This window comes from Apodemus sylvaticus, chromosome 3 (assembly GCF_947179515.1).
Source record: "Apodemus sylvaticus chromosome 3, mApoSyl1.1, whole genome shotgun sequence".
NCBI lineage: Eukaryota > Metazoa > Chordata > Mammalia > Rodentia > Muridae > Apodemus > Apodemus sylvaticus.
Genome location: NC_067474.1, coordinates 5,071,002 through 5,091,548, shown reverse-complemented (window position 1 = coordinate 5,091,548; position 20,547 = coordinate 5,071,002). Strand labels below are relative to the sequence as shown.

Genomic DNA, 20,547 nt, shown 5'->3' with positions numbered 1-20,547 from the left:
GCCAATCAAGACCAACTGGAAGACAGGGCCCAGGGGGAAGGCAAGGATAGAGACATGGAGAAGAGGGAGAGGCAAGGGGGAGAGAAGAAGGAAGACAGGATTGGAAAGAAAGAGGGAGGGGAAGAAAGAGAGGGAGAGGGAGGGAAGGAAGGAAGGAGAGATGGAGAGAGAGGGAAAGGGAGAGGAAGAGGGGGAGACGGAGAGGGAGGGAGGGAGGGAGGGAGGGAGAGAGAGAGAGAGAGAGAGAGAGAGAGAGAGAGAGAGAGAGAGAGAGAGAGAGAGAGAGAATAAATGTGAATATCAATATGGCAGAGAGCCAAGCAGCAACAGAGTTCCTGGACAGAAGTGACAGGAAACAAGGCATGTGCTATGACTCTCTTTTTTGTGTTGCTTGTGTTTCTAAATAACATACAATGTTAATGGCATGGAGGTCACATTAGCAGGCAAGAATGAGCCTTCTGATGGACTTAAATGAAGGATTTGGGGCTAATGAGTTTTACTCTCTCCTTTGTTTCTTTAAAATCATACCTGAAAGCCTTGAATCCTTGCTAAATATTCCAGTTGTTTTGAAGGCTGTACTGAAGAACAAGGGGGAGTAGGAGAACTTCCTTTTAAACCTATGGCTTCAGCAGTAGGAGATGTTCCGTTCATCAGGAGGTCCCTGGCAACTGTGGCTGAACTAGTCGATGAGGGAGACACACTGAAGAACGAGCTTGAAGGCTGGTTCATATCTTTGGGTGATAAGTAGCCTAGAGTTGTGCCAGAGGTCACTCTGTGGCGGCTGGCTTCCATCTCTTGATAAACATCAGGAGAAAGATGAAGAATACCTTTTGGAGCTATGAATAAAATAAAAGCCACTGTTAATATACTTAAAATAATTAATACAGAAACATTATAGCATTGTGGAGTCTCTGGCTTCCTTTGCTGTAGTGAGAAGGAAACAAGTAGCTGCCCACTGAGCCTCTCCCTGATGCCTGTGGAGGGACTGTGGCTCCCTCCACATTCAGAGGCTGACACTGGTATAAAAGTCCCATGTGGAGGAGGCTGGGAATGTACAGCATCTTCACCCCAAGTCCAATATTTCTGTATCTCATAACAGAGGAAACATCCCCAAATATGCATCAACTGAGGCACAGAAGACAAAAAAAGGTAGGCAGCATCAGTCTGAATACCATCTTGAGAGACACAGACCATAATATCCAGTGGTCTACTTGTGCTTTCCTCCCCAAGGGCCATCCCCTAGACAACTCTGGACACTGGAGTTTTTGTTTATTTTTTTCAAGACTGTACTTTTATTTTTTTGTCCACCATAATATTTTTATTGATTATTTGGGAATTCCATACAATGCACACTGACGACATTCACTCCCCATTCCTTCTAGGGTCACCCACCCACCCTTATGCACTCATTAGAAAAAAAAAGAAAAGAAAAAAGGACCACAACAAGTACAGTTTGTGTTGTCCATATACTCACTGGAGCATGGACATTTCCTTAAAGATAACTGAATCCTTCCCCTTCTCAACCTCCACCAGAAGCCATCAACTGTGAAGGGCTACATTTCAGCATCTTTATTACAATTTTTAAGTACTCTCTTCAAAGCCTTCCTGTCTAGACTGTTTCGTTCTTTTGCAGTGGAGAGGGGGTGTCACAGAAGCCTTCATTCTCAATTATGAGTCTGCAGTCATTGATATCACTGCAAAGGAAGTTCTTTGCCCATAACAGCCAGTGGCAGCGGGGTCACTAATCTACATGGTCCTGGTGGCAGCACAAACCACACATACCAACATGGTCTCTGACAGCAGCACAGACCATGCATATCCACATGGCCTCCTGCCAAGTCCTGCATGACCATGAAGAAGGAAGACAGTTCCTGTCCCTGGAGCAGAGGTAGCAGGGCATGGGCCTTCATGACTGTTGACAGTTGCTAGATGTAAAGCTTGCTTGTATAAAAATGTATATAGTTTACTTTATGCTCCTCCTTCAGGAGATGTTCTCCCTGCCAAGGTTAATGACTCCATGATAATTAGAAGCAGCATGGGTCTAGGAGGCAATGGTGTGTTTATTATCTTAGCAGAATGGTAAACACTGTGGCCTTCCTGACAGTCCTTAAGGCTGTGGAAAAGAACTCAGAAAACATGAGTTCAAAAATATATAAACAGATTTCTCAAAAAATATGCAAAAATATAAGGCTGCAATATGAATTATATGAGGGGCTTCATGGACCTAAAAGAACAGAGGTAGCTTCACTGTGAGCCAGTTTGTCAGGAAGATAATAAGGAAGGCTGTCCCTTCCCCCACAGCATTGAGCTGGCTGGCAGCCCCCACTCTTCCGCTGGTGTTATCTCTGGCCCTTGTTCCATTGGGAACAATACAGCCACTTTCACCTTAACTACCAAGGCTGCCTCAGGGCAGTCTCACCTGGAGACCAGCAGAAACCTGCATGACTGGAAGCAGGCAACCCCCTGAGAAGAAGATCCAAGGAATTCGCAGCCATTTGGGGGGCAGGGTGGTTTTCTAAAGACTGTATATATTGGCTAAATAATAGTAAAGTCAGTCTCTATGGGCAACTGTCCTCTTGACTCATTTCTCTTTCGTCCCCTTCCCGTTCACCCCCAGAATTCTCTTCCAGGGATCCAGTTCGCATGTGGCCGAGGGCGGCTACAGAAGGCATAAAGAGATTTGGGGAGTAGTGACTGTAGAGCAAGATCCCACCCAGCCAAGATTATTGTTTGTGCTTACAAAGGCAGGTAGATTCCTGAGTTCAAAGTTAGTCTGGGACAGAGTGAATTTGGGTCTAGGCATGGTGGGAATGGTGATCTCAGAGCTGGATCCCACCCAGCTAGCTTATTGTCTATGCTTATAAAGGCAGGCAGATCTCTGAATTCATTTGCCATGTTTTAAAAAATATCTTTCCCTAAGAATCAAAGGGCTAAGGTCATAAAATGCTGATTCATTGGATAATCAAAAGGGAACCTGGAGTAAATGATACATAATGATTCACTGATATGTAAAGAAAAAACTGGGCTTTATTGGCAAGAGAGAACTGCCCAGAGAGAACTGCTTAGAGAGTCAGAACTTCTCTTAGAATTTTTTCTAGAAGGATTTCTGACTTTGATCAGAAAACCCAAGAACTTTTTATAGCAGCTTTTCTGACTTTGAGCTATCCAGAAAGCTTCCCTCCCCCCTCCGCCCCGTCATAAGAGAGCTGTCTGGAGCAGAGAGCTGTTTTTATCAGACTACAAAGCCAAGAGTATTCTATACAGCTATCTGGAGGGTGATCTCAAGCAGACTAGAGAAGTGTTAGCTTGTACTCATGAAGACATAGTCATTCTTTTGCAGCTCCCGAACACCTTTCCTTAGGACCCTCTCTCCAGGTCAAGGCTGGTCCTTGGCAGCCTTGAATGGTAATATGGACCATGGGCATCGACATGACCTCTAGCAGCAGCACAGACTGTAAAGGTCTTTTGAGGAGGCTCAATCCAGAAAATGAATCATGGCTGTTGCTCATAGCTGGGCAGCACATGTGGGGGCTGAGTCTGCACAGTGTCGGGCTGCTGCTCACTGCCCTGCCAGCCCTACACAACAAGGCATGCACCCACACCTGTCACCACAGCTCTAGTCCCACATCACTGTTCTGCTATCTTTCGCACCTCTTTGCTGCACATTTATTCACTGTAGTGGCATTGCAAACTGTGGTGTGCCACACAGTATATTTTTTGCCTAAACAGCTTTATGTGCAAATACTTATCATAATGAGTCACTGGTTCAAAATTTCTGGTTGGTTTCTAAAGCAGCATAAATATTGGACTATCACTGAGACTCATCTTGGACATTCTGTTGTTGCCTAGAATTAGGGTTGTCTGTGGCTGGGCAGGACATTTGGGGTGGGGTGGCAGGATCCTCGAGAGCTCCAGGCTGCTTCACACTTCTCTGCCCTTGGTGCCAGCTACCCTGCCTGCTTACCAGGCATGACCATTATACTTGCAGCCCACATGCCACTCCATCAGCCAGCTCCCTTCACTATATGCCAATGCAGGGTGAGCTGTGAGGTCCACAACGTCTGCAGCTCCAGTCTGGGACACCAGCCTCAACACCTTGGACTGAGGACCTGGTGTGCCGCAGCCGTGCTCTATACCACTCACATTCCTATGGCCTCTCTATCTCTGTTTCCTTATTCCTTCCATTGATCCTTCCAATTTCATGAGACCACTTTTTAAAAACATCTTCCCATAAGCCCTGCCCTTTAAAAGATGCTCTGGGCTCTGCAGGGTCCTGAGGGTGCTGGTGGCCATGGTCATCTTGAATTGTGAACTCCTTTTACTTCTATTTTAAATTGTTTGTATGTATGTATGTATGTATGTATGTATGTATGTATGTATGTATGAGTGTAAATATATATACACACGCATATATTTAATTTTAAACTGCTCTTTTATACCTTTGTGTTTGTCTTCATGTGCTATCCATTAATAAGTGTTAGTATTTTCATCCTCTGCCACAGCGTGCCATGTCCAGGTGGAACAGAGAGGTAGGTAACCACCCAGGGGTGCAGAGAGGCCAGTCAGCACAGGAAGACCTCCCCTGCTGCTCAGGGGATCACATCCAGAACCCAATGGCGGATGCCTTTCGGTTTCTGTCTCTGGCTTGGGACCATCCTCTGCTACAATGTGCCATTTCCAGGTGGTGCAGGGAGATATCTGGCCACCCAGGAGTAAAGAGAGGCCAGTCAGGCACAGTAGGACCTCCACTGCCACTCAGAGGATCACATCCAGAACCCTTAGGCAGGAACCTTCTGGTTTCTGCCTCCATCTTAGGACTATCCTCTACCACAGCATGCTATATCCAAGTGGTGCAGGGAGGTAGCTAACCACCCAGGAGTGCAGAGAGGCCAGACAGCACAGGTAGGACCACCCCTGCTGCTCAAAGAAAACAGCTAGAAACCCTGAGAACACAAGAGCCTAGGAGCAGCCTGGGACAGGAGTCTTCCAATTTCCCCCTGCACCCAGAGTTGATAGGGCCACAGAGCTATATACCCAAATACAACCACAAGAGAGCTGGTCTTACAGGAGTACCTACATACATGTGTACACAGAGAGAACGTGTCTCCCAGGAGCACAAATAAAGAGGCTTGCATGACAGATAAGCCACAGTCAGAGACAGCAACACCAGCTACCATCAGAGATAACCAGATGGCAATAGGCAAACACAAGAACATTACCAACAGAAACTGAGGCAAAATAAAATCATCTAAACCAAGTTCTTCCACAACAGCAAGTCCTAGATACCTCAACACATCATAAAAAAAGAGATCTGGATTTAAAATCACATCTCATACTGCTGATAGAAGATTTCAAGGAGGACATAAATAACTCCCTTAAAGAAATACAGGAGAGTATGAGTCAACAGGTAAACAGCAAAGAAATCACAAAGGGAGACAACACTGAAGATAGAAAACCTTAGAAAGAATTCATGAGTCATAGATGCAAACATCAACAACAGAATATAAGAGATAGAAGAATCTCAGGTGCTGAAGTTATCATAGAAAGCATTGACTCAACAGTCAAAGAAAATGCAAAATGCAAAAACCTTGTAACCCAAAACATCTAGGAAATCCAGAACACAATGAGAAGACCAAACCTAAGGATTATAGGTATTAAAGAGAGTGAAGACTCCCACTGTAAAGGGCCAGTAAATATCTGCAACAATATTTCCCTAAAGAAAGACATGCCCATGAACATCCAAGAAGCCTACAGAACTCCTAACAGACTGGACTAAAACAGAAATTCCTCCCGGCACATAAAAATAGAAACACCAAATGCACTAAACAAAGAAATAATACTAAAAGCAGTAAGGGGAAAAGGCCAAGTAGCATATAAAGGCAGACCTATCAGAATTACACCAGACTTCTCAGCAGAGATCATGAAAGCTAGAAGATCCTGGGCAGATCTCATGCAGACCCTAAGAGAACACAAATGCCAGCCCGGACTACTATATCCAGCAAAACTCTCAAACACCATAGATGGAGAAACCAAGATATTCTATGATAAAACCAAATTTACACAATATCTTTCCACAAATACAGCCCTACAAAGATAATAGATGGAAAATGCCAATATAAGGAGGGAAACTATACCATAGAAAAAGCTAAATAGTAATTTTCTTTCAACAAACCAAAAAGAAGATAACCACACAAACATAAAAATGTCAAAAATAACAGGAGGCAACAAACACTATCCCTGACACTATTGTGGATGCCCAGAAGTGCTTGCTGGCCAAAGCCAGATATAGCTGTCACCTGGGAGGCTCTGCCACTGCATGAGAAATACAGAGGGGGACACTCTCAGCCAGCCATTAAACTGAGCACAGGGTCCCCAATGGGGACCTAGAAAAAGGACCCAAGGAGCGGAAGGGGTTTGCAGGAGAAACAATATGAACCACCCAGTACTCCCAGAAACCCCAGGGACAAAACCATCAACCAGAGAATACACATGGAGGGACCCATGACTCCAGATGCATAGGCAGCATAGGATGGCCTTGTTGGACATCAAAGGGAGGGGAGGCCCTTGGTCCTGGGAAGGCTTGATGCTGCAGTGTAGGGGAATACCAGGGCAGGGAAGCAGGAGAGGGTTGATTGGGGAACAGGGGGAGGGTACATGGGTTTTGGTCTTTTGGGGGGTAGGGAGAACTAGGAAAGGGGAAAACATTTGAAATGTAAATAAAGAATATATCTAATAAAAAAAGTGTTAGTATTTTTTGATTCCAGAGAAATTTTGATTTAAAATATGTGAAGAAAAAAAATGTACTGTATAAATCTCCATAGTCAACAGAAGGTAAAACTTGCTTTGAAGATGTTTTAGTCCTTTTCATCTATATATTTTTACTTGTGAGAATTTCAACAGAAGTCAAAATCCAACACTATTAAATGAATTGTGTGTTTACAAAATAATACTTCTCTAATAATTTTAAAAGCATAGTATTTTGGTTATATGAATTGGTTTTCCAGGATTAGGGTAAAGGAAACAGCTTAGTTGGCGTAGAGATCTTCCTATATATCCAAAGTCTGAGTTTGATCCTGAGTACCACATTAGAAACAAAATGAGAAAACAAAACCCGACATTGCTGCACACTGAATTTGTTTCTAATTTTCACAACTTTAAACATAGCCAGGAACATCCTTAGAATTATTCCTTGTTCTCAAGGACATTCGTTTCCTTAGTGCAAGAAGAACTCTAAATGAAAGATATGTATTTAAGTCTTTTTTTTTTAACATTACTGAAGTGCCCTAAAGAACTGTACTAATGACATCCCCACAGAAATATTTGAACGTGTCTTATTTCCTGTTCTGACATTGGATATTATGCTTGAAGACTGTTGCCACTTATTAACAGTGACAGACAGCAGGTCAGTCATCGCCTGAGAATGAAGCAGCCAAGAGTGACAAATTAAAAAGGGCCAAGAGGAAACTTTTGGGAGGGGATGGGGTGGAGTGGGGTGGGGTGGGGTAGAGCATAGGATACTCACTTCACAGGTTTATAAACATGTCAGAAGGGATCAAAGTGTACAAGTCACATACAATTCACTATTCAATTGAAGTTATGAACATATTTTCCAACTTGACAAGTGAAATGTTATTATTCCTCTATCTTGTTTACAATATCTACATGTACATCTATTTATAACTCTTAAATAACTTAAATTCTATAAGTGTAAATTATATACTCAATTCAGTAAATCAAGAAACAGAAAAGGCAGGAAATGGGGTAATGAGTCTTGGAAGAATCAAAGGAGGGATGAATAACAATAAATATATATTGTACAAATTCTTAAAGAACTAATAAAATAAATAAATTCAAAAAAGAGAGAAAGAAATCAAGAAAGTTAATATTACTGAGAATTTTTTTTTAATTTGGGTTTTAGACAAGACCCCTGTCTGTATTCTTGGCTGGCCCTAAGGAGGGGCAAACCTCTCAGCTTTGCCTATTGACCACTGGCTGTAGGTGTGTAGCCCTTGGCTTTTGTTACTATAAGGCAGCCCTTCGCGAGGAATGCAATGGAGCAACAAGGATGCCCCCATTCCTCGCAGCAACATCTCAGTGTGATACTTGGATAGAGTTGTGGTCTCCTATTGCACAGTAAAGTTGAGGCTGAGTTTCGTCTCTGAATAAAGAAGACTCCTTTCTAGAGTCCACCTAGAAGGGCAGCCACAGACATGTGGATTTATATAATTGGTGATCAGCTTCTGAGTGGTTTTCAACTTCAAAATTGGCAACTATAAAGATCACTCAAAATTGAGGGTTTTTTTATACTAACTTAGACTATCTTTTTTTTCTTTTTCTTTTTTTTAATTGAGTGTCTGAAATTCAGTTTTTTTATGTTGTAAAATTAAGGAGCGTTTCAATAATATAATGACCTAAAATATGATCAAACATCAAATTAACATACAAACGTTTAAGGACCTTTAATTTGTCACTTAGGTTTTCCCAGAAAACTATTTTATTTCTGGGATAAACTAAACACACTTCTGCTCTCAGTTCCTGGGAAGCAACGTCTAAAGCACACTCAGATTTCCTACATGAAAAGAGTGTCTGTTATTCCTGGTGGGTATGATGGCCCACACAAAAGTTTATGCTAGTTAGATGACTAATAGTGAGCCTGTGGTTAGTGGAGGGAAGCAGAATAATGGGGGTTGGTGGGGGTCCTGGACATCATGTCAGAAAGACCAGGCATACAGTTAGGAAGTTGGGATTTTGAACTACAGATTAGTCTCACCTCCAAAGGTTGAAAGTCAGTATCAATTTCACAGCCAATGAGATTCAAGTCAATCAAGTCAACATAATAAAGCCCCAGTAAACTATGGGCAACTCTGGAAGTTGGGTGGAATTCGTTTCCTATACACTGTGGTGTATCTTCTATATACTCTGTTACAGATGTGTCAACTCCAGGATGAGAACATCAGAAGAGTCACACCTTCAGCCCTTCTAAACTTTAGTCAGTGTCTTTCTTCTTTAGGCCTCCAAGCCACAAAAAGCTCTTTTTTCCAAGACACCAAGATGGCTTAGATAATAGAGTTCCTCAGTCTCCCAGAAAGGAACGTAAGAATATCCTCTAGACGGAGCCCACTACCAGAATTTCTCATTTATCTTGGCTCCAAGCTGTAGAAGCCTAATTCCTGATATATGAAGCCAAGACGTTGGAAGATGCCTTCCATGCAGCTGTAACCCATAAAGTCTATACAGGCAGAGCAGACTGAAAATACTTAAGCACCAACACTTTCTTCCCCATACAAGGGAAATCCCACATCAGAAAATAAAAAACAAGAGTTTAGAAACTACCTTCTGAATCTAGCAACTTGATCATAAGCAGAATCATCATCCTAAGAGAAGTGGGCCACTACATCAGATTTCTATCATAGGGCAGTGGCTTCATAATTGTGCCCAAGGAGAAAGAGGCAGTCCTTAAGAGGACAGAATACTTTTATTTGCTACAGGATGTGAGAAAATTCAAGCTACTGGGCACTCTTAAAAACAATGACAACCTTGATAATAAGCAATTCATGGAAGTGTGGGGCTTCTTACAGCTAGCCCATCATTGCCTCACTTGGCAGAAAGAACAGACTGAAGAAGGGACCTTTGCGACAGAGGCCACATCTGAACACTGTGCAGAAGGTGAGACATTTTGGAGATCTCAGTCCTAAATGCCTTCATCTAAGCCTCCCCTCAAGGCTCAGGGAGCAATGCAGAAGAGGAGGCAGAGAATTTCTAAGAGTCAGAGATTATGGAGGACTCCAAGGAAACAGCTTTCTCTCAGGAGATGGGTCTCAAATTGGGCCAGTTATTGGGCTAACCCCTGACACTATTAATGATACTGTTTTCTGAGAGGCTTCATCCAGCAACTGATAGAAACAGATGCAGAGACCCACAGCCAAGCACTAGGCAGAGCTCCGTGAGTGTTGTGGAAGAGTGGAGGGAAGGACTGAGAAAGTCAGAAGAACATCACAAAACACTACAAGAAGACATGCAGAGTAAACTAATCTGGGCATATGGGGCTTCACAGACTGAACCACCAACCGAAGATCATGCAGAGGGTGAACATCAGCCCCTACATATTTGTAGCAGATGTGCAGCTTGGTCTACAAGTGGGAACAACTGGAGTAGGGGCTGACTCTGACTCTGTTGGCTGCCTTTCCCCTAGCTGGCGACTTAATGTGTGGGGGAAGGGAGGACAATGAAGACAAGACACTGAAGATACTGGGAGAAGGGAAGGGTGCTGAGATCAGGATGTAAAGATAATAAATAAAATAATGGAAAAAGAAAAACCTAGCATACTTAAGCTTTAATGTATACTAATGACATTAAATTAAAAAATATCTAAATATACCAATTAAAAAGATTGGCATTTTACATTTAAAAATATGGCCACAAGAAGCTCATGTCAAAAATAATGATAAAGGTAAGTTAAAAATAAAAGAATGTGGGAAATAGATAAACCATGTAAGCACCGATTAAAACAAAGTCAAAGAATCTATGCACCAGTCCATTCTTCCCATACAGCCATAAAGAATACAAACTTAACAATCTGGAGCCTAAGGAAATCTGACAAACAAAAACAACTTCCCTCTGAAATGATTCCTATCTTATTAGTCTTTTGCTTGTGTATTTTGGATTCTAATTTAAGGGGGGTTGTGTGTATTATTCTTGTGATTTCTGTCTTTTGGGGGAGTGGGAGAAAGAAAGGACATAAAGTTGGGTTGGGTAAGGCAGTGGGGAGGATCTGGAAGGATGGGAAGAGGAAAAATTAAGACCAAAATAAATTGTTGAAAAATGAAAATAAAATAAAAAAAAAAAGAGTCCCTTTGGATGAGAACAAACATTAAAGCTCAGCCTCAAAAATTATCATAAATGGTTTCAAATTTAACTGGATCAAGAAAAATTAAATGCACACACACACACACACACACACCTCTATTCCACCAACAACTTATAGAGCTGAACAGCTGTGTTAGACACTAGCAAAGGCAAAATGTCTAACAACAACAACAATAACAACCCAGAAAGAGCCCTAATAAATGCACTGTCATCCCAGGTGACCACACACACATTCAGGAATGCACCCTCTGAGGAACAACGTGCCTGGCTTCATGTTGTGAGAGAAACAAGCTTCAGAGAAACAGTCCAGCTAAGCCATTAACTAACTGAGCAAACGAACAGCAACAAAGATGAGTCCAGGGCAGAGGAGGAAGGCAGGGAGGGACAGATCCTGACAGCTTACATTACCTCAAATATCCAGTTTTCAACATCACAGTTTGGAACATGCAAAGAAATAAAACTGCATCAAATGCTGGCTGAAGAGAAGAAACAGCCAACAAACCAGATGTTGCTACGCCCCAAATTAGTGCACAGGTTTAACAAAATGCCTAGATAATTTTTGGCAGCATTTATTTGTGGACAGAAGAAAATAAAGAGATAATTTAAGATTTATTTGGAAAAGCAAAGGAAGCAGTGTGCCTCCAATAATGTGTAAAAAGACCAGGTCAGAGGGAGCTGACCCAAGGCAAAGACACCACACTGACCAAAACTGGTGTTAGCAAGGTGACCAACACAAGTCAGCAACAGAGAATCCAGACTAAAGCCGTGCAGTGCAAACCAAAGTCAGCATAGGAAACATACACAGATGGACAACCACAGGTAAAGATGGGGCAGGGAGTCTCAATCTAAGCCTCGCACTTTAAGTACAATTTATCTCAAAATAGACCTCAAGTAAAATCAGGAACTAAGCCATAGGACTCTTTAGACCTAGGGCTTGGAAGTTTGCTACTACAAAACATCCATAAAAACAAAAACTATAACTTTTTACACGTAGTTTTGTCCTGGGTGGGGGGTGCACAAAAGAAAATGAAAATATAAATTATAGATTCGGAGGTAATATTTGCAAACCATGTATCCAGCCAAAAAGTTTGTATCGGTGGTATATAAGGAACCCCAGAACCTTGGTAATAAAGGAAAAGGACTAATTAAAAATGAGCCATATGTCCTCCTTTTCACCAAGAAGGACATATGGCTGGCAAATGAACAGCACATGAGAAGATTCCTAGTATCACCAAATGTCAACATCAGTAGTTATCAGAAAAAGGTAAGTCTGAAAGCACACTGAGATGCCACTGGATAGCTATAGAAATGGCTGCATAATATGGAAACGTAATGGCTAAGCTAATATCAAATACACAAAACTGAGCATATACAAAACTGGGCCACTAATACAGTGGTAAGCATGAAAAATGGTTCTCCAGAAAGCCGACTGAGAGTTTCTATGAAATTAAATATACGATTACCATACAATCTGGTTACTGTACTCCCAGGTATCTAGCACACACAAGCAAGAGGTTACATTGCACATAGATCTGCACATGAATTATATATATATATATATATATATATATATATATATATATATATATATACATACATACATATACGTATATATCATACATACATATATATGCACACATATATAAATATAGACATAGATATAGATACATATAATGCACAGATTACCACTCCAGTAAGAGAACTCAGAGTCCTTGTGGTATACCAACTAAGCACAAAACCAAGAGCTGATACTGAAGTGAGTAGAAAGGCAATTCCACTTCACCCTTCAAGTGGACACAGTTCCAGGGGAGAACACTGCATCAATTTTCTTGAGTAAATGGTGGAGTACGCTTCCACCATTATAAATTTTTAAAGAGCTCAGTAAATAACTAGTTGAATGTTTGCTTTTTAAAATTCTTACTCAGAGTGTATGCAAACCTGGCACAGGCTGGATGCTGGGTGCAGGAGAGAAGGGGGCAGTTTCCCCTGACACAGGCTCAGCATGGTCTGCAACTTGAATCCGATCCTCTGAAGGCCTGGCTGCCAGGCACTGGAGCAGAGTGATAAAGTGGGTAGTGATGGAGTAAATATACTTTGTCTGTGTAGCTACAGAGGATGGAGCTACACAGGCCGCTTTGTCGGCTGTGGTAGAGCCAGAAAATCTACAAAGCAACAGACATGTGCAAAGAAAGAGCTAGAGAGTCAAAGTTCCTATAAGGGGCGGGCTGGCCACTCCAGGGCAGCCATTCGGCTCACACATCAAGGTTTCAGAATCCTGCCAAATCAAACCCAGGTCACTGTGGATGGTCTCTGTACAAAGTCAGTCTGTAGACATTGTGAGGGTAGCCAGGATAAGAAGCACTTGGGAGGCAGAGGCAGGTGGATTTCTGTGTTTGAGGCCAGCCTGGTATACAGAGCGAGTTCCAGGACAGCCAGGGCTACACAGAGAAACCCTGTCTCGAAAAACCACAAACAAACAAACAAACAAACAAACAAAGGAACCTTCGGATAAAGAAACCTTCAGAAACTGATCCAAATGGAAGCACATGATCTTTGACATGGGTGAACATAATGGAGAATAGAAAAGGGTATTCTCTCAACAAATGATGCTGGAAAAACCAGATACCCACTATACACAAAAAACAACTTAAATATATTAAGAAACTTAATTATAACTCTGGAGACTATAGAACTCATAGAAGAAATACAGTGGTAAAATTTCATGATAGTGATCTTGGCAATGATTCATTAGGGGTGAAGTTAAAAGTATAGACAATGGAAGAATAGATAAATAACTTCTAAGTGAGTTATATTCTGTTTATTTATTGTGTGCATGTATGAGAGGTTAGAGGAGCACTAAGTCTTATGAGACCATTCCTCTCCCACCACATATGTGCTGGGGATTAAACTCAGGTCTTGGCAGCAAGTATCCCTTAAACTATGTCACCAAACCCATAAATTGCTTCTTCTATTACACCAAAGGGAAAAAAATCAATAGAATAAAAATGAAAGTGCAAAAAATGAGAAAAAATATTTGCAAACCAAGTATCTGATATATGATCATTCTCTATAATGTATCAAGGACTCCTCCGGGGGAGTGGGGGAGGTGGCTCAGTGGTTAAGGGCACTGGCTGCTCTTCTGGAGGACCTGGGCTCAGTTCCAGGCACCCACATGGAAGGTAGCATCAGTTTGTAACTCCAGTTCTAGGAGCTCTGATGCCCTTTTCTGGATCATGAATGGATATTGCACTCATGAGGTACACAGACATGTATGCAGGTAACCCACCCACACACAGAAAACAAATCTCAAGAAACAGAACTCCTACAAGTTACTATAAAAAACAAACAAAAATAAAATTAAAAACTAAACAACAGACTTATATATATATATATATATATATATAAATATATATATATATATATACACACACATAAAATATGTAAAAGATGCAAGAGTCGCTGACCACCATTTGCAGTCACTGGCAAAGTATGACTGAAACCACAGTTTCAGAGGCAGAGACAGGCATGTAGAGACAACTATTATAGAAGCAAAAGTTAAACAACAATACCCTAGCTTAATAATAGCAATGATACCAGAAGTGCCAACTGTTGGTAAGCATGTGCAGTCATTTCAACAACGTGCACTACTGGGGACAAGGCAAAGATACAACGTCTGTGGGACACATTGTGGAGGTTTCACAAAAAATGAAAACTATGCCTATAACTCCACCACTGAAAACAAAGTCTAGAAGAGAAGTGGGGACAGAGCTATGTTCATTGGAGATTCTTTCTTTTTCCTGCTTTTATTTTTCTCTATACATTAAATCCTGATCTTGATTTTCCCTCCTTCCCCTCCCTTCCCTTCCCCCAGTCTCTCTTCATACTTCCCCTCTCTCCCAGAGCCCTTCCCCCACCCCTCAGAAAAGAGCACACCTCTTAGGAACATCAAAGGAGCACTGCACAACAAGCTACAATAACACCATCACCTCAAGGATCGCCCTAGGAAGGGGAAACAAAATAGATTTCATGGGGAGACTAGGGACGGGTGGGGTTGGGAAGAGGAGGGATCAGGTACAAGAGTTGGAATGGCAGGAGGGAGAAAACACTGGGAGGGAAAAACTGGCTGGAATTGGAGGTATGGGGGGGGGGGGGGTAGGGTAGAAGCCTAGTGCAATGGAAAGTCAATGGAATATATGAGAGTAACCTTAGCTAACAGTCCTAGTAATGGGGGAAGGGGCCCGAGCCAGCCATCTTCTCTATATAACCAGGCAAGGCCTCACCTGGAGGGATTGGGATAGTGACCCAGACACAAAACCTTCTACCTAAAGTTTGTCCTGCCTTCAGAGTATTCTAGACTAAAACCTTGAAGAACTGTCATCAAAGAGACCAGAGAGACTTTATCCAGCAGTTGATGGGAGCAGATGCTGAGTCCCACAACCAAACATCAGGAGAGTGTTTGGGAAGAGTTTGCAGAGGTGGGGGAGGAAGGATTGGAGGAACCACAGTGGTCAGGACTCCACGAGAATGTAAGAACACAGTGATGTATTCTCTGTGAACACAGAGTCATCAACAGAATGACTCTCGGGGGCTCACAGAGATGAGGGAGACTGTAGGGACATATACTTAGGTCCCCTGAGTATACGTTATGACACTTTGTGTTCTGTGGGAATCCTGCTGGTGAGTGGAGGCTGTCTCTGACTCTTTTGCCTACTTGTGGGACTTTTTTCTCTTGCTAGGTCGTCTCATCTAGCCTTGATGTGAAGTACTTTCTCTGTCAGGAAACAGAAACAACATACATGCCCTTTGCGAGATAAAAGGATAAAGAAACTGGAATGTATACCCAACAGAATACCTCTCAGCCACTGTTTTAAGGAAACACTGTCACATGCTACGGATGAGGGTATTATATTAAGTAAATAAGTCTGTCGCAGAAGCATAAATACTGCATGCTGCCACTGCAGGAGTTACCTAAATCACATAAATTATAGAAACATGGTGGAGCAGTGCTTGCTAGTAGCTAGGGAGAGAAAGTAAGACAGTGATGGTCTGTGGGAAGGAGTCCCAGTCACACAGAGTGAAAAGCTTCTGAGAATCTGCTGTATGACAGTGCAATTACCTTTAACAATAATGTAGTGCCTATTTTAAAAAAATAATTAAAATAGTAGATCCTCATGCATTTTACAATAAAAACACAGAATTAGAACTTTTAAATGGTTAAGAAAAAGTCTGGAACGATAGCACAAACTGCGACAAAGTCTAAGGAAAGACAATATTAGAGGTATGTTGCTAGACTAGGGCTGATGATCTGTGCTTGAGTTAAGGCAGCAGATACTCTCTTTAAATCTCATATTTTCATCTGTAAAAGGAACTAGGCTAGAAAAACCTGAATGTATTTCAGCTCTAATAGCCAATGAATCATCTTAACACTATCCAGAAAGCTTGGAATAAAAAATAGATTTGAATAGCATTCCCCTAAAAGCCAACTGAGTATTTTTGAAAAGGGACTATTACTGATATTTTTAATAAATCTTAGAAAAATCAAATAATGCAGACATCTGTCCCACTGATGTAATAATAGTTAAACAAACACTTCATGTAGTTTTTCAGTCAGTTAGTGTTTTTACATGATCCACACAAATATAAATAAGCTATTTGAAAAAATAGTTTGGACATTTTTCATGTTATAAAACATCCTAAGTGGTTTAAGAAAGATTCTGGTACATGATATATAAAACATTCTTTTAAAACACGAATACCTAACTTCAGTGGAATTTTAAAAAACTTTTATTTATTTATTTATTTATTTAAGGCAAACGACACTGTCAAAAGGACAAAACAGCAACCAACAGATTGGGAAAGGATCTTCACCAACCCTAAATCTGACAGAGGGCTAATATCCAATATATACAAAGAACTCAAATAGTTAGACCCCAGAGAACTAAATAACCCTATTAAAAAATGGGGTACAGAGCTAAACAAAGAATTTTCATCTGAAGAACTTCAGATGGCTGAGAAGCACCTTCAGAAATGTTCAACATCATTACTCATTAGGGAAATGCAAATCAAAACAACCCTGAGATTTCACCTCACACCAGTCAGAATAGCTAAGGTTAAAAACTCAGGAGACAGCAGCAGAAGAAGACATGCCAAAAAAAAAGTTGACCTGTTAAATGGTTCTTTGGAGCACATCCTATCTGTGTTATCAGGAAATCAACAGTCCAGTTCAGAAGGAGTCTCTCTCAACCACTTCTCTGATACATCAGTAGTTCAGTTTGGTAGAGTTGGGATAGCAGCACTGATGGCACTCCCTAGAGGAGACAGCCAGCCCTTGGCCTCAGCATGAGTCAGCAGCAGGGACCAGGGTCAAAAGGAACACCAGGGAAAGTTCTCTGCCGGATCTCTCCCCATGAGGAGAAGATCAGCAAAGACATACGACTAACAAGCATTGTACAGTTAGCTCTATAAGCAAGGCCAGCTCAGCCTTCATCACTGCCCACTGAGTCCTTTTTATGCTCCCTTGAAACATCCTGTGCCTTCCACAGTGCTTGCCTAAGCATCTGTCTCAGCTGACATCACTCTGCCAATCAGTGCGAGTCCTCAGAAGTGGCAAGAAACTATAGCACACCAGGAAGCTTTTTGGTGGAAGTTTGGACAAATGGAGGTCAACTAACCAATACATGCATGTCATTAGCAAGAATCCTTCATTGCGTGTCCTTTCATGTGTTTGCTTTAGCAAAACATCCTTTCACCTGTGATTGCTTCAGGAAATCAGTCTTTCATGTGTTTGCCCCAGCAAAACACCATCCAACACAACTGACTTTCCACAGAACCCTTAAGTTTACACTTCCAGTTCCTGCTCTGACTCCCCTCAACGATGGACTGTGATCATGTGTGAATCAGGCTTGGCCACAATGATTTAGGACAACAAAAGAAGCCTAACTATTGCTGAGATGGGTCTGCAATGTTGTTTAGGAGGAGCATGTTAAAGTGTTTGGAACGTTGGGAAAGAAAAGTCATTTGAGTGCTCAAAACGTAATGGGTAGTTGGGTAGGAGCTTGAAAGATGAGAGTGTTGAGAGGCCTGTGATTATGGAGGCCTGGCTTGTAACGCTTCAGAGGGAGCTCAGACTTGTCAGTCAGACCCACTCATGTGTTAGACTCGTGTATTAGACTCATGTATTAGACTTGTCAATCAGACCCACTCATGTATTAGACTCATGTATTAGACTTGTCAATTAGACCCACTCATGTATTATATCTGATTTAAGAATCTGTGGTTTGGGGTTGACTAGGGCTGAAAAATCTGCTGTGATTAACAAGAGACCAATATTATTTAGACAAAAATCTCTGTCAATTATTTCCTCAGGGACAACAGCAGAGGGCCAAGGATGCATCTCAAATTGGAAGCAGAATTTGGTATATGTGCAAGAGTCTCTCAGGTGGTACTGGGTTTGAAGCACGAAAGGACTATGGAGAACAGCTGAGGTTTGGCACTGTGTAAGCCCAGAAGGCATGGGTGGTGAACTAGCCTCAGTTACTGGGGAGACCCCAGAATGACAGAGATGCCAGGACTTTGGACAGAATGTCAAAATCAGCGGCAGCTATAGAATAGAGCCAGTTGGAACCTCTGAAAGAAGTTGAGTGTGCCAGAATTGGAGGTGGTGCTACCCAAGCTCTCTGGAGCCTGGGAGACCATGAATGATTATCAGACTTTAAATACTGGTTTTTTCACACTGTTACATTTTGGGTTTGCTTTGATCTGATTATAACTGTGCTCTGTCCAGGTTGACTGAGCAGACAGAGGAAAGCTACCCAGTAAGCTAGATTCCTGCACTGCTTCTGCTTCCTCAAGCTCCTGTCATGGCTTCCTTCAATGATGGACTATAGTCTGTATGTTAAATAAATCCTTTCTTCCAGAGTGGGCTTTTGTGAGTGTTTTTTATCATAGCAAAGGAAATCAAACTATGACATGGGGATAGAGAAGGAACTTAAAGGAAGGGAATGAGGAGAGATTTAATAAAAATACATTAATACATCATGTATAAACTGTCAAACAATAAACTTAAAAAAATAGTAATAGAAGTTCTAGTCAGACTTCAGTAAAGAAAAGGTAATGAAGTAGAAAGGAAATGCAAAGTGCTGTACTTCTGAATAGTAAAACTTTACATTACAAACAAAAACAGAAAACAGAAAGACTATGAAGCAGAGAGGAAAGCAGAGGTGCTAAGTACAGCCCAGAGTGCATGCGCACGCGCACGGGAGATTTAGCAGTCTGTGCAACATGGACGCACCAGTATGGTGTGGCCTGCTGGCTTCCGAATGCACTGGGCTTAATGCAACGTGTATAGGACACAATGTATAAACAACGCTGGTAGCTCATTAAGCCAGTGAAAGGCCAGTCAGAACTTGATCCTGTTTCAGTAAACCATTCTGGGTCATCTCTGACAAGCTAAGCACCACAAGAACCTTTTAAAAAGGTTAAATGAAAATGTAATAAAATGCCTCGAAATAATCTTTTAGTTGAGTGGATTTGGCACATTACAGAGAATACCTTTGAACTTAGTTCAATTTTGAATTAAGCCAGAGTTTACCTTTAAGAAACAATGAACATGTTTTTAAGTAAAACTCTGAATTAATAAGAAACATGGATGTGAGTACAGAAAAAGATATTATCAACTGAACTATATGTAAATATTTTACAAAGCTTTCCATGAGCCATCAGCAGATCTTTGGAATGAGTCACTCAGCTATGAAGCTCGGCTTTTTATGTGTCTGCCAAGCATAAAATTGCCCTGTGCTAAATTTAACACAAATTTCACATTTAAGAGTAATGTGTTCCTGTTCTTCAACATAATTATGACAGCGATTCAAAAGGTAAAAAACACACTTAGAACAGTCTACCTTCTGATAAAGTTCAGTAAATGGGGAAAGCAAGCAACATACAAAAATTAGGTCCGTATTTCAAATCTGCAGGCAATCATGCCAAGAAAATAAGTTGAGGACCCAGGCTATGTAATCACAATCACTTGTAAAATCATTTAAACTATTCTTAGTTATAATTGTTAGCGCTTTCTTCGACTGTAATTTAAAAAAAAAAAAAACCTTCCACTACAAAAAATTAAATGCACATGTCCATTAACCTTTTTGTGTACTTATAGTTAAGTGCTGGTGTGCCAGATTAAAATGTCCTCCTTCCAACATTGCACTCTCTATTAATTCTAGTACATTTGGTTCCCAGTAAATGTTGCATTATTTTTCCAAATAATGATTCACTAGAAACTGAAGTAATGAAGAGTTTGGGAAAAAAAATAGTGAAAAGGGCTGTTTAGTATTTTCACACAGCAACACTCCTGCTTATAGCTCTTCAGTGCTGCTAATCCCTTTACTGTTCATAGTTAGGATTCCATCTTTACACAGCAGTATGCATAACACTGTGCAAACATAGCGTGCTTAAGGCTGGGTAGCATATGTCGGTGAGACAGCCCTGGCAGCCTGGTTCCTCATGATCCTCCAGCGATCCTGTTCACACCTGTCCCTGAAGAATGCTAACATGGGTAAAAATCACTTAGAGCAAGAACTTAAGTAGATGTTAATCAAAACATTACCATCAAAACAAAAATTAATCTTATAGAATTGATTTCTTTCCTGGGTGATCAATTTATGAGCAGAAACTACCTTTTTC

The 20,547-nt window shown here is 41.3% G+C and overlaps 1 protein-coding gene and 1 pseudogene across 9 annotated transcripts in view; one reads left to right on the top strand and one right to left on the bottom strand.

Moving 5' to 3' along the window:
- Stau2 (staufen double-stranded RNA binding protein 2) overlaps positions 1-20,547 on the bottom strand; it is a 274,556-nt gene that overhangs the window by 120,622 nt on the left and 133,387 nt on the right. For all 9 annotated transcript variants that reach the window (XM_052175921.1, XM_052175917.1, XM_052175919.1 and 6 more), the window contains one exon: positions 529-836. In XM_052175921.1, coding sequence (XP_052031881.1) covers positions 529-836 — 308 coding nt within the window. The remainder of the gene's footprint in view (positions 1-528; positions 837-20,547) is intronic.
- Positions 3,072-3,129, top strand: LOC127681876 (uncharacterized; annotated as a pseudogene).